General features: G+C 49.4%; 2 protein-coding genes across 2 annotated transcripts in view; one reads left to right on the forward strand and one right to left on the reverse strand.

The window, feature by feature from the left end:
- RELB (RELB proto-oncogene, NF-kB subunit) overlaps positions 1 to 14,056 on the reverse strand; it is a 36,505-nt gene extending 22,449 nt beyond the window's left edge. Inside the window, exon 1 of the mRNA XM_060258295.1 lies at positions 13,890 to 14,056. Coding sequence (XP_060114278.1) covers positions 13,890 to 14,034 — 145 coding nt within the window. The 5' untranslated portion in view covers positions 14,035 to 14,056. The remainder of the gene's footprint in view (positions 1 to 13,889) is intronic.
- A 1,565-nt stretch (positions 14,057 to 15,621) lies between these two features.
- The window catches only part of CLPTM1 (CLPTM1 regulator of GABA type A receptor forward trafficking), a 59,888-nt gene continuing 54,444 nt past the window's right edge, over positions 15,622 to 21,065 (forward strand). Inside the window, exon 1 of the mRNA XM_060258237.1 lies at positions 15,622 to 15,775. Coding sequence (XP_060114220.1) covers positions 15,716 to 15,775 — 60 coding nt within the window. The 5' untranslated portion in view covers positions 15,622 to 15,715. The remainder of the gene's footprint in view (positions 15,776 to 21,065) is intronic.

Below are 21,065 nucleotides of genomic sequence, written 5' to 3' on the forward strand. Positions count from 1 at the left end.
GGTTAAGGGTGTGGACTCTCATCTGGAACAACCGGGTTTGATTCCCCCCTTCTCCACTTGCAGCTGCTGGAATGGCCTTGGGTCAGCCATAGCTCTGGCAGAGGTTGTCCTTGAAAGGGCAGACTCTTATCTGGGAGAACCGGGTTTGATTCCCCACTCCTCCACTTGCAGCTGCTGGAATGGCCTTGGGTCAGCCATAGCTCTGGCAGAGGTTGTCCGTGAAAGGGCAGACTCTTATCTGGAAGAATCGGGTTTGATTCCCCACTCCTCCACTTGCAGCTGCTGGAATGGCCTTGGGTCAGCCATAGCTCTGGCAGAGGTTGTCCTTGAAAGGGCAGACTCTTATCTGGGAGAACCAGGTTTGATTCCCCACTCCTCCACTTGCAGCTGCTGGAATGGCCTTGGGTCAGCAGTAGCTCTGGCAGAGGTTGTCCTTGAAAGGGCAGACTCTTATCTGGGAGAATCGGGTTTGATCCCCCACTCCTCCACTTGCAGCTGCTGGAATGGCCTTGGGTCAGCCATAGCTCTGGCAGAGGTTGTCCTTGAAAGGGCAGACTCTTATCTGGGAGAACCGGGTTTGATTCCCCACTCCTCCACTTGCACCTGCTGGAATGGCCTTGGGGCAGCCGTTGCTCTCGCAGGAATTGTCCTTGAAAGGGCAGCTGCTGTGAGAGCTCTCTCAGGCCCACCTACCTCACAGGCAGTGTTCCCTCTAAGCTGAATTAGCATGAGCTAGCTCACAGATTTTTAACCTCCAGCTCACACATTTTTGTCAGGGAAAAATGACCCCCGAGCGCAATTGATGCAGTAGCTTACAACTTTAATGCCAGTAGCTCACAAAGTAGAATTTTTGGTCACAAGACTTTGCAGCTTACTCACAGGGTATCCGTTGTTGGGGGGCGGGGGTTAAAGGAGGTCGTCACCAATGCTCGCTTTAAGCTGCCGAGTCTTGTGAGCAAAAATTCCACCTCTACTGGCATTAAAGTTGTGAGCTCCTGCACCAATTGTTGTGCTCTGGGGCCATTTTTCCTGACAAAAATGTGTGAGCTGGAGGCTAAAAATCTGTGAGCTAACGCACGCTAACTCAGCTCAGAGGGAACACTGACTGTGCCACTCTGAGATTCAGAGTATAGGGCGGAGTATAAATCTAAACAAACATTTCAGCATCATCTGTCAACCTTACGTTGGAGGATGCCCTGTTTAAAACCCAGATCAAACCATCTAGTTTGGGGCTTTTAAAGAAAAGATCGCCACGTCAGTAATCCTCGCAGGGCAGACCAACGTTCTTATCCCCACTCCAGGATGGGCTGAAAGCAAATAAATAAATAAAAGGAAGGAAGCGGTTTACCCTAGAGCCAGGCGAGTTTCAAAGTAGGGATTTCCCGGCTCACCTTTTGAGCCACTCGGCCACAGCAGCTCTCAAAAGCAAAGGGCAGCCGTGCTTTCGACAGCTGCGCAGCAAGCAGAAATCTAGCAGGGAAAGAGTCTCCCCGTCGCCGCTCCTGCAAGCTGGATTTCTGCACATCGTGCGGTTCTCGAACAGCAGAGGAAAAGTTTGCAACTCAGAATGAAACCGTCTGTTGACGGAGGGAGCTATTTTCAATCGCCCCTATTCGCATGGGGCGAGGACTCTGTCTCATGCTACATTCACACAACCTAAAACTGGGTGCCACCTGCTAACAAATCCCTCCTTGCCCGCACGGTGCAAACACAGAGACCCCCATTTCCTGCACTATGTCGCCAACTTTTTGACTGGCCCCTGCTCCTGCATCTTTAAAGGCAGTTTCATCTGCAGATATGAGCAGACCGGGAAGGTTAGTTTTCGTGGTGCGATCCTGTGGATAAGAAGCCTGCAGATTCTGCTCCCCGATATAGGAAGAGGAAGGTGGTGGTGATTGGAGACTCCTTGCTCAGAGGGGCGGAGCCCGGAGTGTGCCGACCGGACTTGTCATCCCGAGAGGTCTGCTGTCTGCCGGATGCACGCATCCAGCACGTGACAGAAAGGATTAGAAGACTTATCAAGCCCACGGATTACTATCCTTTCGTGCTGATCCACATGGGAACAAACGATACTGCCCGTCATAGCCCTGAACGTATTAGAAAAGACTATGCGGCTCTTGGTCAGACGGTGAAGGAGCTGGGCGCACAGGTTGTGTTCTCATCAGTGCTTCCTGTTGAAGGCCGTGGCTTAGGACGAGAAAGAAGAATACTTCAAATAAACGACTGGCTACGTCGATGGTGTCGTCAGGAAAGATTTGGATTTCTGGACCATGGCTTACACTTTCGAGATGGTGGTCTTCTATCGGGAGATGGTTTGCACCTTACGGCGGTAGGGAAAAGGGTGTTTGGTAACAGCCTTGCTAACCTAATAAGGAGGGCTTTAAACTAAATTGTATGGGGGAGCGAGACAATAATTCAAAGCCTTGTATGATCCCAGAAACTGGGGATAAGAACATTAAAGATTTGCAAAGAGCGGTGCATACGCTAGGTAATGTGAACTTGCAGGCTTGTATGGAAACTAAACCCTCGGGATGCATAAAACGTGGATTCCGATGTCTCTAAACTAATGCACAGAGTATGGGAAACAAACAGGAGGAACTGGAAGTCCTAATAAAGGAAGGAGACTATGACCTAATAGGCCTTACTGAAATGTGGTGGGATGACACAACTGGAATATTAGGATTCAGGGGTACAACTTATTTAAAAGGGACAGGCAAATGAGAAAGGGCGGAGGTGTAGCAGTATATGTGAAGGAGGCATATACTTGTGAGGAAATATGTGAATCTGAGCATGGCAGCTCAGTTGAGAGTCTCTGGGTAAAAATAAAAGGAGTAAGAAATAACAGTGATATTATTGTGGGGGTCTGCTATAGACCACCAAGTCAGGCAGAGGACTGGATGAGATACTTCTACAGCAGATTGCAAAGTTCTCCAAGAGAAGGGACACAGTGATCATGGGAGATTTCAATTACCCGGACAACTGTGGGAAGTCCAACTCTGCTAAAAATGAAAAGCCAAATAGATTCCTGACTTGTCTTGCTGACAACTTCCTTTTCCAGAAAGTGAAGAAGGAAACAAGGGGATCTGCTATCTTGGATCTGATTCTCACCAACAAGGAAGAATTGATTGAGAATTTCTGGATGGAATCAGAATGCATTTAACAGACCGCTGGTTTTTATGTCTTATGTTTTATTAATTTATTGTTTTAATCCTTACTATGTAAATGTTTTTAAGATAAACTTATGTAAGTTTATGTGTTGTGAGCCGCCCTGAGCCACTTCGGTGGGAAGGGCGGGATATAAGTCAAAATATAAATAAATAAATAAATTGAAGAAGTGGAAATAGTGGGCACCCTGGGCAGTAGTGACCATGTGATTTTGGAATTTACAATCTTAGGTTAGGAAAAAGCTATACGTAGTCAGACTTATAGGTTGGATTTCAGAAAGGCAAACTTCGATAAACTTAGAACTATGCTGGGTAAAATCCCATGGTCAGAAATACTTAGGAGGAAGGGGGTTCAGGAGGGGTGAGAGTTTCTTAAAAGCGAAATACTGAAAGCGCAATCACAGACGATTCCTATAAGAAAAGAAGCTAAAGTGGGTCCTTGGTGTCCAGATCACGTGATATGAAGGTATCGCTTTACTCTGCTCTGGTAAGACCTCACCTGGAGTATTGTGTTCAGTTTTGGGCACCACATTTTAAGAAGGTTATAGACAAGCTGGAACGGGTCCAGAGGAGGACGATGAAGATGGTGAGGGGTCTGGAGACCAAGTCCTATGAGGAAAGGTTGAAGGAGCTGGGGACGTTTAGCTTGGAGAGAAGGCGGCTGAGAGGTGATATGATCACCATCTTCAAGTACTTGAACGGCTGTCATATAGAGGATGGTGTGAAATTGTTTTCTGTGGCCCCAGAAGGTAGAACCAGAACCAATGGGTTGAAATTAAATCAAAAGATTTCCAGCTCAACATTAGGAAGAACTTCCTGACTGTTAGAGCAATTCCTCAGTGGAACAGGCTTCCTCGGGAGGTGGTGGGCTCTCCTTCCTTGGGAGGTTTTTAAACAGAGGCTAGATGGCCATCTGACAGCAATGCAGAGCCTGTGAATTTAGGGGGAGGTGTTTGTGAGTTTCCTGCACTGTGCAGGGGGTTAGACTAGATGACCCTAGAGGTCCCAACTCTATGATTCTATGAATAAATGTCACCTGTGGGTTTCTGCAGGCTGAGCAGCAGCTAGAGACACAGAACCAGACTGGCCCTTTTTGTCCTTGATCCGTTGACGACACTACCCAGTCACCCCAGTTTGGTACACCCCTCCCAAAGAAGACAGTCTCTCCCTTTCGCATCCAGTTCATTTTCATTGCACCCTAGTCTTCCCAGGGCCAGAGATCTTGCCCCCACTTCCTAAGGTCCAAAAGCCAACCTCTGTGTCTAATCAGGCCAGGCTTGCACTCGGTCTCCTAACTAGAATTCCCAGCCTCTGGGTAGCAGCTAAAGATCACCTAGGATTACAACTGATCTCCGGGCGACCAAGACAGTTCATCTAGAGACAATGGTCACTTTGGAAGGTAGACTCTAAGGCAGGGGTGGCCAAACTGCAGCTTAGGAGCCACATGTGATGAGTGAATTACAATTACAGTAGTCATAGAAGGCATTCAAATACCTTTGCAGGCCCACACTTGTGCAAGAGAGGATGGTAGTATCATCGGCATAAAGTAATAAGGGGAGCGCTCGGCCTACTAGTTTAGGCGGATGACCATTAATAGGGTTCAAAAATTGTACCAGGTCAGTTAAAAATAAATTTAAAAGATGCAGGGCCAGCACGCAACCTTGTTTAACCCCCTTTAACACTGTGATTTTGCTAGTCAAGTCACCGCTAGAAGAAAATTTCACTCGGCAAAAAGTATTAGAATGAAGTTTCCTCGAGAAAAAAAGCAGACAAGGGTCCATTCCCAGGTAACCTAGCTTAATCCATAGTTGGGCTCTATCTGTCGAATCAAATGCACCCTTCAAGTTGATGAAGGCAGCATATAAATTTTTTGCCCCGGTATGCATATATTTTTCAGCAAGGAAGGCCAGAGTGCAGCAATGGTCCATAGCAGATTTGCCTTTGGAGAAGCCAATTTGTTCAGGACCTATGATGTTTCCTAGGCGCATCCAGTCAGTTAATCGGAGTTCTAAATGTTTGGCATACAATTTGCCCACTATAGATAATAAACTAATGGGGTGGAAATTTTCTGGTAACTCCAACCCCTCCCTTTTCGTGAACAATGATATTGGATTTATATCCCGCCCTCCACTCCGAAGAGTCTCAGAACGGCTCACAGTCTCCTTTATCTTCCTCCCCCACAACAGACACCCTGTGAGGCGGGTGGGGCTGAGAGAGCTCTCCCAGAAGCTGCCCTTTCAAGGACAGCTGTGCCAGAGCTATGGCTGACCCAAGGCCATTCCAGCAGGTGCAAGTGGAGGAGTGGGGAATCAAACCTGGTTCTCCCAGATAAGAGCCCACACACTTAACCACTACACCAAACTGGCTCTTTCACAAATGTTGTGTGTTTCTCAAAGCCCCCACCATTCTGTCGGCTGGTTTGGAGAAAGCATCTCTCTCTTTGAATCATTTCTCCAAGCCAAGTCAGCTGGTGGCTTGGAGAATGCATTTAAGAAGCTATTGGAAGCTATTGGATTTATATCCCGCCCTATATTCTGAATCTCAGAGTTTCAGAGCAGTCGCAATCTCCTTTACCTGCCCTCCCCCCAAAAAACAGACACCCTGTGAGGAAGGTGGGGCTGAGAGAGCTCTTACAGCAGCTGCCCTTTCAAGGACAACTCCTACAAGAACTACGGCTGACCCAAGGCCACTCCAGCGGCTGCAAGTGGAGGAGTGGGGAATAAAACCCGATTCTCTCAAATAAAAGTCTGCGCACTTAACCACTACACCAAACTGGCTCTTGAGGTTAAAGCTGCTTTCTTTCCACCCCCTTCCCCCATCTATGTCCTTCCTTCCTTGCAATTCTCAAACATGACATTCATGTCTTGCAGCTCTCAAATATCTAATGTTTATTCTAAGTGGCTCTTGTTAAACAAGTTTGTCCACCCCTGCTCTAAAGCATGATACCCCATTGAAGTCCCCAAACCCTTTTTTTCTGCAGGCTCCACCCCCAAAATCTCCAAGTATTTTCTCACCAGGCTCTGGCAGCCCCATTCCCACTATTCTCTAGATCCCCTTGCCAAAGAGTAGGAGAACTGAGACTACTTGAATCCTATGTTGGGGAGGGACGGTGGCTCAGTGGTAGAGCATCTGCTTGGGAAGCAGAAGGTCCCAGGTTCAATCCCTGGCATCTCCAACAAAGGGTCCAGGCAAATAGGTGTGAAAATCCTCAGCTTGAGACCCTGGAGAGCCGCTGCCAGTCTGAATAGACAATACTGACTTTGATGGACCAAGGGTCTGATTCAGTATAAGGCAGCTTCATATGTTCCCGTTATGCAAGTTAATTATCAAGATATGAGACGCAGTCGCTACATAAAAATACCAAACAGCCATTTGCAGCCAGGCAAATTAATTCACAAAAGATCTGTGTCCACGGCACTCTTTACTAGCAACAGGTACTGATAGCTGTGTCATTTGCAGGGGTGGAATTCTAGCAGGAGCTCCTTTGCATATTAAGCCACACACCTCTGATGTAACCAATCCTCCAAGAGCTTACAAAAAAAGAGGCTTGTAAGCTCTTGGAGGATTGGCTACATCGTGGTGTGTGGCCTAATATGCAAAGGATCTCCTGCTAGAATTCCACCCTTGGATTTGTAACCAAGCAGATGTTCTCCCACTGAGACACGGCCCCTCTCCAAGAATGAACACCAGATTTTTAGCCTGTATCCACACTCGGTTAGCAGGAGATGATTCTCTGTGAGCCTGAATTAGGGACCACGAGGCCATTCCCAAGGTGGTCTTTTTTTGAAAGTGAATCCTATTTTATTCAACAAGGACTTCCTTCCAAGAAAGCGTCCTTAGGATTTCAAGCCAAACAATAAAAACAAGGAGAACAAGTCACTATCGTAAAAGACCAAGAAGCAGCAAATGTTCTCACAAGCCACCCAACCTAAAAATCAGCATGGTCATTTCGCTGCGGTAAGATGCATTTTGCAAATCAAACAAAAATCTGACAGTTTGCTAGAGAAGACAGAGAAAGTACACATGCGTGGTAATTCCATCTCACAATAACATGCCCTAGATCGCGGTGACCAAACTTGCTTAATGTAAGAGCCACATAGAATAAAGGTTAAATGTCTGGGAGCCACAAGACATGAGCGTCAGATGTTTGAGAGCTGCAAAACATGAACACCAGACACTTGAGAGCAGGCAAGCAAAAAGATGGGGGGAGGGAGGAGAGGTGAAAAGAAAGCAATTTGAACTTAAATGCATTAAAAGCCAGCCGATAGGGATGTGTGGGATTCGAGAGTCACATGTAAAAGAGCCACATGTGACTCCTGAGTCGTGGTTTGGTCACCCCACCCCTGGACACCCCACCCCTCCCCTGGACACATGCAAACCTCCCCCTGCCTTGGTTTAACCACTGTCACTAACAAGTCTGAAGAAGTACGCATACATACGAAAGCTTACATTCTGAATAAAACTTTGTTGGTCTTAAAGGCACCACTTGACTCCTACTTCGTTCTACTGCTTCAGACCAACAAACCTGGATCTAAGCACAGTCCAAGTTTGTCCCTATGCTCTGGATCCATGAGTAGATGAAGCAGATCCATAAGCCCCTCAAGAACTTGCCTACTCAGACTGGCAGTCGCTCTCCAGGGTCTCAGGGAGAGGTCTTTCACGTCACCTTGTCATTTTAACTGGAGATGCCAGGGATTGAACCCAGGACCTTCTGCAAGCCAAACAGATGCTCTACCACCGAGCTACAGCCCCACTCCATGGCTCTCCAGGGTCTCAGGCTGAGGTCTGCCCTAGGAGCCCTACCAGGGCACTTTCAGGGGTGGCAGGCGGTGCAGAGATGTCCCTAGAACTAGCTGCAAGTTTCTCAGTGCCCCAGGCCTGTCTGTACTTGCCCAGCCCCTCCAAAGCCCCAGGAAACCACAACACCCTTCAGGCAGAGAGGTCTTTCCCATCACCTGCTGCATGGCCCTTTTTAACTGTAGATGCCGGGGATTGAACTTTGGACCTTCTGGATGCCAAGCAGATGCTCTACCCACTGAGCCACAGCCCCACTTCATGGCTCTCCAGGGTCTCAGGCTGAGATCTTTCCCATCCCCTCCTGCCTGGTCCTTTTAACTGGAGATGCGGGGGATTGAACCTGGGACCTCCTGCATCCCAAGCAGAGGCTCTTCCATTGAGTCACAGCCCCACTTCATGGCTCTCCAGGGTCTCAGGCTGAGGTCTTTCCCATCCCCTCCTGCCTGGTCCTTTTAACTGGAGATGCCGGGGATTGAACCTGGGACCTCCTGCATCCCAAGCAGAGGCTCTTCCACTGAGCCACAGCCCCACTTCATGGCTTTCCAGGGTCTCAGGTTGAGGTCTTTCCCATCGCCTCCTGCCTGGTCCTTTTAACTGGAGATGCCGGGGATTGAACCGGGGACCTCCTGCATGCCAAGCAGAGGCTCTTCCATTGAGTCACAGCTCCACTTCATGGCTCTCCAGGGTCTCAGGCTGAGGTCTTTCCCATCCCCTCCTGCCTGGTCCTTTTAACTGGAGAGATGCCGGGATTGAACCGGGGACCTTCTGCCTGCCAAAAGCATTGGTTCTACCACTGAGCTACAGCGGCTCCCCAGGGTCTCAGGCAGAGATCGAGCGGTAAAGTCTGAGTCCAGCGGTCGCTCGGCTTTCAATTCCGCCGCCCCTCCCCGTTCCCTCCAGCTCCTCTCCCCTTACCCACGGGGAGGCGCAGCATCTCTTCCCGCTCCTCCTGCTCCTCCAGCGGCCGCCGCTGCCCTCCGGGGCTCCGCATAGCCCGGGCTCGGCCCCAGCTTCCCCCTCCGGCCCCCCAAACCCCCAACTTTCCCCCCTCTCCCCCGCCCGCCTTTGAAGAAGGCCGAAGCCGCTTGGAATTCCCCTGCCCCGCCGGCTGCCGCTTCCTGATTGGCCGCCGGCGGTGATGAGCTCACCGCCGTGGAACGGGAAAGCCCCCCGACAGGCGGTCAAGGGGCGGGGACGCGCCGCTGGCGCTAAACAAACCCGCCCGGGTGGGGGACGAGTGAAGCCAGGCGCTCGGGGGCGGACCTGGGCTGGGGGGGCAGAAATTGGGGTGCGGCATGCAAGTGGGGTTTTCGCTATTCTTACGAATCCAGTCTCAAAAGGTGCGATTAAGTGCAGTTGTGGCCAAACCTGCTTAACATAGGAGCCGCAAAGAATAAATGTCAAGATGTTTTTGAGCCGCAAAACGTGAACTTCAGATGCTTGAGAACCACAAGACAAGGAAGTAAGGAAGGAGATAGACAGACAGACGAATGATAGACAGACAGATCGATAGAGGTGGGAGGGGGGGAGAAGTGGAAAGAAAGCAACTTTAAATGCATTTTCCAAGTCACCAGTTGGCTTGGAGAAATTATTTAGAGACCAATGCCTTCCCCGAGCCAGCCAATGGGGCAGTGGGGGCTTTGAGAGCCACACCAATGTGCGTGAAAGAGCCACCGTTTGGCCACCCCTGATTTAGTGCAATGTGAACGCATCCTAAGAGGCTGCCCTTCCTTTGCTCCCCTTTGTAGCTAACCCTTGGAACACGTGGGCAGGGCCTTCCCCTGCCATTGTAGCTCACCGTACTGAATATTCACAGACCGACTGCCTCTGAAAAGGGGGTTCGGAACCAGTGGCTCCTTTAAGATCAACAAAGTGTAATTCTGGGTATGAGCTTTTGTGTGGATGCACCCTTCCTCAGATGCACTCACACAAAACCTTCTACCTGGAAATTCAACTTCGTTGGCCTTAAAGGGGCCACTGGACTCAAATTTTGTTCTATTTACTTACATAGGCCACTGCTCTCGTGGTAACTTGAAGCGGGCTGCGCCATGCCAATCGGTTACAGTCAGGGGTTGTTTTGTAGAAAAATAGGTGGTGGAGCTTATTAGCATAACTCATTAGCATATGCTGCCCCCCCCCACCAGCCAAAATCAATCCAACACAAGAATGGAGAGGCCCAGGCGTGCGAGGCCTGCTTGGGCTGGCTAGAGATCCAGCCAGCCCAAGCAGGCCTCGCTCGCCTGGGGCTCCCCTGGGCTGCCCCCCCCCCAGTCAAAAGGCCAAGAAGCCACCGGCAGCCCAAAATCACATAAGAAGTGGAGAAAGGGTGGCGTGGGCTTCTCCAGGGGTTAACGAGGGCTGCTGGGAGTGTGGCAAAGCCCCTGGTGGCTGGCTGTCTGGCTGCCCGCTCTCCTAATCCAAGGATTGTTATGCAGTTGCACCTCCTATTCAATGGACAAGGTAGGTGGGGAGGAAGAGGTGGAACCCTCAGAAAAGTTCAGGAGCTGTGCTCCTGTGAGCTCCTGCTGAATCTGAGGCCTTTACATAGTTTGTGGCTACGCTTCTTCAAACTCATTTGTTATGAAGGCCAGATCCATCATGAATGTGACCCTGTTGGACCAGATCATTACATCATAAAATGTAATGCCGGTTAGTGGAGATATAAACTTTATAAAGGACAGAAACACAATTAAAGATTTTTAAAAGCTTAAAATAAAACATGCTTAAAACATTAGAACTCATTGGTCTCAAAGGTGTCTTCCTTGTATCTCTCCTGTGAGATCCAGAGAACTGGGCAAAGCAAGCTTTCCTTCCTTCCCCAGGAGACCAGGAGTGGGGGTATTGGGGGCCCCTGAGCCAACAGAAGGGAGGCTTGGCTTAGTAGCTCTGCTGTGCAATTGAGAGAGCCTGGCAAGGCATGTTCCCTTCCCCCCTTTGTTCCCCAAAAGAGGAGCCTCACCCAATGAAGAAAATAGAGGCTTTGCTCTGTAGCTCTTGTGTGATTGAGCAAGCCTCGCAAAACAATCTGTGATGCAGAAAGAAGCAAGACAGAGGGAGAAGGAAGCAGATGACAGCCAGTTGCTTGGGGGCCTGATTCGGGGCCACGTGTTTGTAATTTTTTGTAATAACATTGGTAAAATGTTTGACACCCCTCCTCTAAGCTGTGGAGTCTTGTGAGCAAAAATTCTACTTTGTGAGCTACTGGCATTTAAAGCTGTGAGCCGCTGCATCAATTAGTTTGCTCTGGAACCATTTTTCCTGAGCTTAAACAAAAATGTGTGAGCCAAAAGCTAGAAAACCCTAACTCAGCCTAGAGGGAACACTGTTGTGCAATGACAGAAGCAGGGAAGACTTAAGAACATAAGAGAAGCCATGTTGGATCAGGTCAATGGCCCATCCAGTCCAACACTCTGTATCATACAGTGGCCAAAAATGTATATATATACACACTGTGGCTAATAGCCACTGATGGACCTCTGCTCCATATTTTTATCCAAACCCCTCTTGAAGCTGGCTATGCTTGTAGCCGCCACCACCTCCTGTGGCAGTGAATTCCACATGTTAATCACCCTTTGGGTGAAAAAGTACGGTACCTCCTTTTATCCGTTCTAACCCGACTGCTCAGCAATTTCATCGAATGCCCACGAGTTCTCGTATTGTGAGAAAGGGAGGAAAGTACTTCTTTCTCTACTTTCTCCATCCTATGCATAATCTTGTAAACCTCTATTATGTCACCCCGCAGTCGACGTTTCTCCAAGCTAAAGAGTCCCAAGCGTTTTAACCTTTCTTCATAGGGAAAGTGTTCCAAACCTGTAATCATTCTAGTTGCCCTTTTTTGCACTTTTTCCAATGCTGTAATATCCTTTTTGAGGTGCGGTGACCAGAATTGCACACAGTATTCCAAATGAGACCGCACTTCCTTCAGGCAAGCCATTCCACCACAAAGCAGAGTGCCGTCTGTACGGCGGTACTCAGAGAAGAATGTTTCTGGATTCATAGATTAAACTCAGTCATGTCATATGGTTTGAACAGCAATCTTGATTATTCTTGCTTCTTGTAATTTTTTTGTAACCAAATTGGTAAAATGTATTTTTTTTTTTTTTGTAATTGACATGGATTTTGCAGACACGGGTTAAGTCGATGTCACTGTTTTTTAATGTTAGCATCGAGACAACATAGATTGGTATGTATGTAAGTATCGTGTGCGATCTCCTTTGTGTAAGAACAGGTGTCATGGATTGCAGCTTTAAAAAGATATGGGTAGCGGCAGCATTTTGCCTTGAGGGTTAGGGTTAGAGCGTAATGCCGAATTGAAAACTTCTTTGGAGAATCTTTATTCCCATATTATAGTATATGTAAAAAGCAGTAGGTATAGTCTCTCTATTAAGGTGGGAATATTTGGTATCTCCATTGAAGTGACTTATGCTGTATTGTTATATTATTATAGCTTAGCAGCGAGGGACGCATCGGGAAGAGCAGCAGCAAGCGTGATTGAACGGGGACGTTGTGAGTATCGCGGGTTGATAGAAATTGGTTGAAGCTGAGACCTCAGCGACTGTTCGATATGAACATGTATATTTTGCATTGTAGTTTTGAAACTGAATGGAGCAACCTTTGCTGGAAGAGTGACAACCGAAGCAGGACTTTTAAAGTCGGCAGCCTGCACATCGGGGCGCCTTATTTTGGAAGATTCTTCATGAATTGTTTTTTTGTATTTTGCATTTGATGACATAGCAATTTGTCACTATAACGATTGTTGTGTATATTGCTGTGAGCAAAAATAGAGAGCCCGGAAAAAACAAGCTCTGCTTTTCTTCCTCCCCCAGAAAAGGAGCCTCAGCCAATGGAGAAAATAGAGGCTTTTCTCTGTAGCTCCTGTGCAATTGAGCAAGCCTTGCAAAGCAAGCTGTGAAGCAGAAGGAAGCAAGATATAGGGAGAAGGAAGCAGATGCCAGCCAGTTCCTCGGGGGCCTGATAGGAACCCGCCGGGGGCCTGATTTGGCCCCCGGACTGCATGTTTGACACCCCTGGCTTAGAGAGCGCATTGATGGAGACCCATCATTCTTTGCTTGTTGGCCTTGCCTGTATTGCTGCTCTCAGCACATCCTTTGTAGCTGTAACCTGCCTGGAGTGTCAGCAAGGAAGGTGGCATACAAAATGAAGCCAAGAGGTACAAGAGCAGAGCCTTGAGGCTGAAACGAAGGCAACTTAACTCGGGTGTGTGCCTGTGTGTGTGTGAATGCATGTGAGCGCGCCACAGGCAAGTGGGAACGATTCGTTTGCAAGCCATTCCTTCCTGACTGGGTCCAAAAGGGGATAAATTCGAATCCAGAGCTAATGGCATGAAGGGGCGCTGTTGGAAGCAGTGTTCCCTCTAAGCCAGGGGTGGCCAAACTTGCTTAACCTAAGAGCCACAAAGAATAAACGTCAGATGTTTCAGATCCGCAAGACACGAACCTCAGATGTTTGAGAGCCGCAAGCAGAAAGAATGACAGGAAGAAGGAAAGAAAGCAAATAGATGGGAGGGAGAGATGGAAAGAAAGCAACTTGACCTTTAAATGCATTCTCCAAGCTGCCTTGGAGATGTGGTTTAAAGAGACAAATGCCTTTTCCAAGCTGGCCAACAGGGCGGTGGGGGCTTTGAGAGCCACACAATATGTGTGAAAGAGCCACATGCGGCTCCTGAGCCACAGTTTCCTCCCCACTACTCTAAGCTGAGTTAGTGTGAGCTAGCTCACAATTTTTTAGCCTCCAGCTCACACCTTTTTGTCTCAGCTCGGGAAACATGGCCCTGGAGGAAATTAATTGATGCAGCAGCTCACAACTTTAATGCTAGAAGCTCACAAAGTAGAATTTTCGCTCACAAGACTCTGCAGCTTAGAGGGAACATTGGCTGGAAGGGATCCCCACACTTTCTGGCCCCCTTACCCGGTTCTTCGTTTTCCCCGGCCGTGTCTCCAAGCTGTCCCTCCTCCAGCCGCTGTTCGGGCCGCAAAAGTTCTCCCTGGGCTCCTTTTTCCTCCTCCTCTAAATCCACAGGTTCCGTTTTAGGCTTCCGCATTTCCCGGCTCATCTCTTTGAATCGGATGGGACAGATCAGGAACCTTTCTCCCCCCCAGTTCCTGAAGAGGAAAGGCGGAGTGGATCCTATTTGGCAGGCAGGAGGGGAGAAAGCAAAAGCCAGATGGGCTTGACCGGAATCCCCAGCCCCTTCCCCTCCTTGTTTTCTTTTTTTGGCACCGGAAGCGCCCACTTCCAATAGAAAAATTGGCCTAGAGGAGCAAACACGTGGTTTTAAATCAGTCCGAGCCGCGCTGTGGGAAGCAAAAGGGTAGCTGTCATTTTCCCGTAAGGAGACCGGCTCTGCAGGATTGAGTAGGGTTGCCAACTCCAGGTTGAGAAATTCCTGGGGATTTGGGAAATGGCGCTTGGGAAGGGCAGGTTTTGGAGAGAGGAGGACTTCGGGGTGGGGTGTAATGGAGCAGCCATTTTTCTGACCGCAATTTGTCTGGGGATCGGTTGTAATTCCGGGAGATCTCCAGGCCCCATCTGGAGGCTGGCAACTGAGAATCAGACCCTGCATGTCTGGATTTCAGCATCCAGTTTCCAGCTGTGGCCAGCACCCGGATTGCTCACAGACAAGGCAGGGAGACTACAGTCTCCTGTTTGCACCCAACAGTCTTATATTCAGGGATAGACTGCTTCAGAACATGGAGGTTCTAGCTAGCTGTACTGGCTGATGGCCGTCCTATCTCCAGTTCTCAAACGAAACGAGGTTTGGGGTGTTCGAGATTTAGGGTTGCCAGCCTCCAGGTGGACCCGGGGATCTCCCGTTTTGACAACTGATCTGTAGCTGGCAGAGATGGCTGCTTTTGACTGTATGGCAGGGGTGGCCAAACTGCAGCTCGGGAGCCACATGTGACTCTTTCACATATATTGTGGGTGGTTGTTGGCCGGCTTGGAGAAGGCATTCGTCTCTTTAAATAACTTCTCCAAGTCAAGCCAGCTGGTAGCTTGGAGAATGCATTTAAAGTTAAAGTTGCTTTCTTTCCACCCCTCCCCTCCATCTATTTCCTTCCTTCCTTTGCGGCTCTCAAGCATCTGGTGTTCATGTCTTGCAGCTCTCAAACATTTGATTATGTTTATTCTATGTAGCTCTTACATTAAGCAAGTTTGGCCACCCCTGCTCAATGGCATTGCACCACGCCGAGGCCCCTCTACGCCCCTAACTCCACCCCCTCCTGGTTCCACCCCAAAGCCTCCAGTGATTTTCCAACACAGACCTGGCAACCCAATGCGATCTGCCCGAGCAAGCAGGATATACATAATTGAACTGATAATGAAAATTGTAAAAGAACCGGGACCAGCCGACTACCGAAGCGATGCTTCTTAAGAATACCTTGACAAATGCGCAAGTAACTTTTGTGCATGGTTCTCCATGCCTCTTTTTATCCTCACAACAACAACCCTGTGTGGTAGGCGGGGCCAATGAGTTTCATAGACGAGGGAGGAATTTGAACAGACCGCGGATAGGGCGAGCGTCAAGAAACCGAAGGGAGGGGTACGCTTGTGGCTGCGCAGGCGCTCGCGAATTTACGGTAGCCAGGAAGTCTCGTTCGAAGGAAAGCGAGCGAGGCAAGGGGAGGGGGAAAGAAATGAGTGGATCACGTGACGCCCTGGCGAAGGGTGGAGGGAAGCCACGCGAGCTGGCCGGGAAGTCTCGCGAGAGTTACGCGAGGCAACGGCGCAGCAAGATGGCGGCGCCGGAGACGGAGGTGGTGGCAGCGGCGGGTCCCGGGGCCGGCCCTGAACAGGTAGCGCCCGCGGGGCTCGGTCTTTCCTCCTTCTTCCCGCGCGGGAACCCTCCCTCGACGCCTCCTCTTTCTATCCGCGCCAGGCGTCTCCCGTCACCTCATTTCTTCTTGCCCCAGCCTTCCCCCCCCCAGTCGGGGCAGTTCGCGTACCCCAAACCCCGCCCCAAGCCGGTCACGTGTGGCAATCGCCGCCCTCCTATTGGTCCCCGGGGCCGGCTCTTCACGCCCCTCCGCTTTCCCAGGGCTTCTTCCTCCTCCTGAATGAATTGATGATGCTTCTTTAGGAGGTGCCTTTTCTTATCAGGCTCAGACCCAAGGCTTTTTTGTAGCAGGAACTCCTTTGCATATTAGGCCACACCCCCTGATGTACCCATTTTTCATGGAGCTGTCAGTAGGCCGTGTACTAAGAGTCCTGTAAGCTCTTGGAGGTTTGGCACATCAGGGGGGTGTAGCCTAATATGCAAAAGAGCTCCTGCTACAAAAAAGCCCTGCGGGCCCCACCCCCTCATAAGACCTGGGCAGGGGAGAGGGCTCCCCCATTGTAGCCTAAAAACACCCCTGCGAGGTAGTCAGGGCCGTGTGAAGCACTCTGGGGAGAGCCTGGTGGGGCTGTGTCAGTAGAAGACGAAGAAGAATTGCAGATTTATACCCCGCCCTTCTCTGTGAATCAGACTCAGAGCGGCGTACAATCTCCTATATCTTCTCCCCCCACAACAGACACCCTGTGAGGTGGATGGGGCTGAGAGAGCTTTCACAGCAGCTGCCTTTTCAAGGACAGCTCTGCAAGATCTGTGACTGACCCAAGTACCACGCTGCGTGGTGGAATCCTGCCTTAAGGGTCGTTTTGTCAGAGGAAAGGGGGGGATGCCCCAGCACAGGACTGGGAAGCAGAATTGCAACGAGGGTTCAGGGAAGGTGGGGAAACCATGCAGAAGAGAGGTGCCTAGCCGAGATAGTGGAGGAACAGAAAACACTAAAAAAAAAAATGCAGCATGCAGCAGGGGTGTTGAACTCATTTGCTATGAGGGCTGGATCTTAACCTTGTCGGGCCATGTATGTCATAAAATGTAATTCCAGGTCAGGGAGTTATAAACTTTATAAAGGACGCAGACAAACTCACACGCTCAGCCTAATCCACCTCACCGGCTTGCTGAGCCTCAGCCAACAGAAGGAAGAGAAGCTTGGCTTAGTAGCTGTGCTGTGCGATTGAGAGAGCCTGGCAAAGCAAGCTCTCCTTTCCTCACTTCCTCGCTAAGGGAGGAGTTTTGTTCTGTTGCTCCTCTGCAATTGAGCATGCTTAGCAAAGCAGAGGGAAGCAAGGAGAGATGCAGAAGGAAGCAAGAGAGGGAGAAGGAAGCAGATGACAGCCACATGTTTGACACCCCTGATTGAACTGCTGTGGGGTTTCCACCCTCGCCCATTTTGTGTGCGTTGAGGGTAAAGCAAAAGCTGTTTGCTTAAAGGGTTGTTTGAGGAGCACAGGGTGCACCACATTCTCCTCTGGGGGAGACTGACAGAAAGGTGACCCTAGAGCAGGGGTGGCCAGTGGTAGCTCTCCAGATGTTTTTTTGCCTACAACTCCCGTTAGCTCCAGCCATCAGCCATGCTGGCTGGAGCTGATGGGAGTTGTAGGCAAAAAACATCTGGAGTGCTACGGTTGGCCACCCCTGCCCTAGAAGGTGGGGGCATGGCTCAGTGGTAGAGCATCTGCTTGGTACTCAAAAGGTCCCAGGTTCAGTCCCCAGCATCTCCAGTTCAAGGATCAGGTAAGAAGAAGGTTTGGATTTATACCCCACCCCTCAGTCCCGACTTGCAATGTCCTTCCCCTTCCTCTCCCCACAACAGACACCCTGTGAGGTAAGGGAGGCTGAGAGAGCTCTGTGTGAACTGTGTCTGACCCAAGGTCACCCAGCAGCCACATGTGGAGGCATGGGGAATCAAACCCAGTTCTCCAGATTAGAGTCTGCCACTCTTAACTAGTATGCCAAACTGGTAACAGGTGATGAGAAAAACCTCCACCCTGGGCCCCTGGAGAGCTGCTGCCAACCTTAGTAGACAATACTCATTTTTGATGGGCCGTTGTCTGATTCAGTTTAAGGCAGCTTCATGTGTGTTCATCTGCCTCGCTCTGAAGGACCAGGGAAAGAGAACGGCTCACCATTTTAGATTCCCGCACACACGGGTGCTGTGGCCTTTTCGAGGGCTCCCGTCTCTGCAGTTTTGCCTCTTGGGAACCCGCCCCCAGCCTTTTCTCCTGCTTCTTCAGTCTTCTTCCTTGAATTCCCCTCTATTTCTGCTTCTGTTGCCTGATCCCAGGTGAGCTGGAGGCTAAAAAACTGGGCTAGCTCACACTAACTCCGCTTAGAGGGGACACTACTCTCCAGCTCTCTTTTCAACACCAGCGGTTTTAGGCCTAACGTTCTTGGGAATACGCTGTTCTTTCGTTTTCTGAGGAATGTGGTCTTTGGACTCTTACTTAACTGAACTATTCCTCTTCCTCCTTCATCCATGCAAAATCTCCCTTTGGGGCACCTGCCCCTATCACGTTCCTCTATTTCTGAAGTTGCTCTTTCTAGGTGTGCCTTTTTTGGAGGAAAGTTAACGCACTTGCACAAAATGTTTTGTTCACCTTCCAAATGAACCCCACACATAACTCCCAGGCTCCTTTATTTTTGCACAGCTCCTGTTTATTTTGTCTAATCAGTATCTTCCCCTCCCCACCGTTCTTGGGAATGTTGGAGACTCTCCGAATCCAGGAGCTTGGTTTATTCCCAAAGAAAGCATTATTCTTTCCTCAACTATATCTTCTGACTTAAAACAGCCTGGTTTTTGCTGCAGGTATTTGCCGAGTTCTTAATCAGCAGTTGCCAAACTGCATATTGGAGAGGAGGCACATTAACATAGGGTGAAACGTAAATCAATGAAACATTTAAAGCCTGCTGCCTGTGTAAAGCAGCTCTCCAAAGGGTGCAGCCATCTGTATGACTAATTGGGGTGTCAAACATGCGGTCCGGGGGCCAAATGAGGCCCTTGGAGGGTTCTTATCAGGCCCCCGAGCAACTGGCTCTTGTCTGCTTCCTTCTCCCTCTCTTTGCCAGCCTTGCTCGATCACACAGGAGCTACAGAGAAAAGCCTCTGTATTCTCCATTGGCTGAGGCTTCTCCCTCTCCTGGCCCCTGAGGAGGGAAGGAAAGAGCCAGAGCTTCCTTTGCCCAGTTCCCTGGATCCCGTGGGAGAAATACAAAGGAAGCACCTTTCAGACCAACGAGTGCTAATGTTTTAAGTTTTTTTTAAAAAAAACCTCTAGTCATGTTTGTCTGTGGCCTTTAAAAAGTTTATAACTCTGCTACCTAATCTGAAATAAGTACACACACGGCCCTGCCCAACAAAGTCTCATTTATGTCAGATCCAGCCCTCATAACAAATGGGTTTGACATCCCTGGACTAAATGAACCATATCTCAGGATTATTCTGTCATATCACAGCACTGATTACAAATGGAATATTTGCTCCTATTCTGCAGAATTGCCTGTATTCAAGAGATGGCTGGCTGCTTCATCTCTGTGTGAGTTTCTGCTCTGAGCTTGCGTACCTTTAGGCTGAGGGTAACCATCTCTCATATAGGTACATATGAGCCACCTGGGTGTGGGTAGACCATTTTGGTACAAGAGTGCCTTAATAGCCAAAAAAAAACCCCAACCCTAAAAACTGGTGACCTGATGCATGTGGCTTATTTTAGCTTGGGCCAACAAAGAAAGACAGATTACAAATATTTTAATAAAGAAAATGAAATTGCATTTGCAGGGGGAAATCACCTAGGTAGGCACACCTGTTCTCTCCACCTTCTGCTAGGAAGCCGCCCACACATTCCCTATCTTTTGGTTGCCTGCCATGTATCGCTTTAAAAACAACTAGATTTCCCACTTTGGGATTCCCCTGGACCTTCTTCACCTGAAACTATGATGACACTTCCCCCTTTATTCTCCCTTTCCCACTTTCAACATTTACACCATATGTCCCTTTGCTGAAAACCAGCAGTCCTTTGGCTTTAGGCGTAAAGTGATATCTACTCAGCCTTGAAATGAAAACACTGCTCAGATTTGAAATGAGGTTTTTTGGTTCCAGGTTTTCCTAATTGCCTTGAAGGTAGAAACTCAGAGCCAGTTTGGTGTAGTGGTTAAGTGTGTGGACTCTTATCTGGGAGAACTGGGTTTGATTCCCCACTCCTGCACTTACACCTGCTGGAATGGCCTTGGGTCAGCCATAGCTCTGGCAGAGGTTGTCCTTGAAAGGGCAGACTCTTATCTGGGAGAACCGGGTTTGATTCCCCACTCCTCCACTTGCAGCTGCTGGAATGGCCTTGGGTCAGCCAGAGCTCTCGCAGAGGTTGTCCTTGAAAGGGCACACTCTTATCTGGAAGAACCGGGTTTGATTCCCCACTCCTCCACTCGCAGCTGCTGGAATGGCCTTGGGTCAGCCATAGCTCTGGCAGAGGTTGTCCTTGAAAGGGCAGACTCTTATCTGGGAGAACCGGGTTTGATTCCCCACTCCTCCACTTGCAGCTGCTGGAATGGCCTTGGGTCAGCCAGAGCTCTCGCAGAGGTTGTCCTTGAAAGGGCACACTCTTATCTGGAAGAACCGGGTTTGATTCCCCACTCCTCCACTCGCAGCTGCTGGAATGGCCTTGGGTCAGCCATAGCTCTGGCAGAGGTTGTCCTTGAAAGGGCAGACTCTTATCTGGGAGAGCCGGGTTTGATTCCCCACTCCTCCACTTGCAGCTGCTGGAATGGCCTTGGGTCAGCCATAGCTCTGGCAGAGGTTGTCCTTGAAAGGGCACACTCTTATCTGGGAGAACCGGGTTTGATTCCCCACTCCTGCACTTGCACCTGCTAGCATGGTCTTGGGTCAGCCATAGCTCTGGCAGAGGTTGTCCTTGAAAGGGCACCTGCTGTTAGAGTCCTCTCAGCCCCACCCACCTCACAGGGTGTCTGTTGTGGGGGGAGAAGAAATAGGAGATTGTGAGCCGCTCTGAGTCTCTGAATCCGAGAGAAGGGCGGGTATAAATCTGCAGTCTTCTTTTTGCAGCCCGTGGGGAAAGAATCTGATGTGGTCGTAACAGAGTTGTGCTGTGAATTTGACACAGTGTACTTGTTCTCCAGTGACTTTTGTTTGCACCCATTTATTTTAAGAGTGTGTCATGGCCGTCCTCAGTGGTCTTCTAAAAGTCCATTGACTGTAATGGGCATTGAATTTTGTTATTCTGTTTAAGGTTGATTCGGGTGGCTCGCCA

This window comes from Heteronotia binoei, chromosome 17, assembly GCF_032191835.1.
Source record: "Heteronotia binoei isolate CCM8104 ecotype False Entrance Well chromosome 17, APGP_CSIRO_Hbin_v1, whole genome shotgun sequence".
Taxonomy (NCBI): domain Eukaryota; kingdom Metazoa; phylum Chordata; class Lepidosauria; order Squamata; family Gekkonidae; genus Heteronotia; species Heteronotia binoei.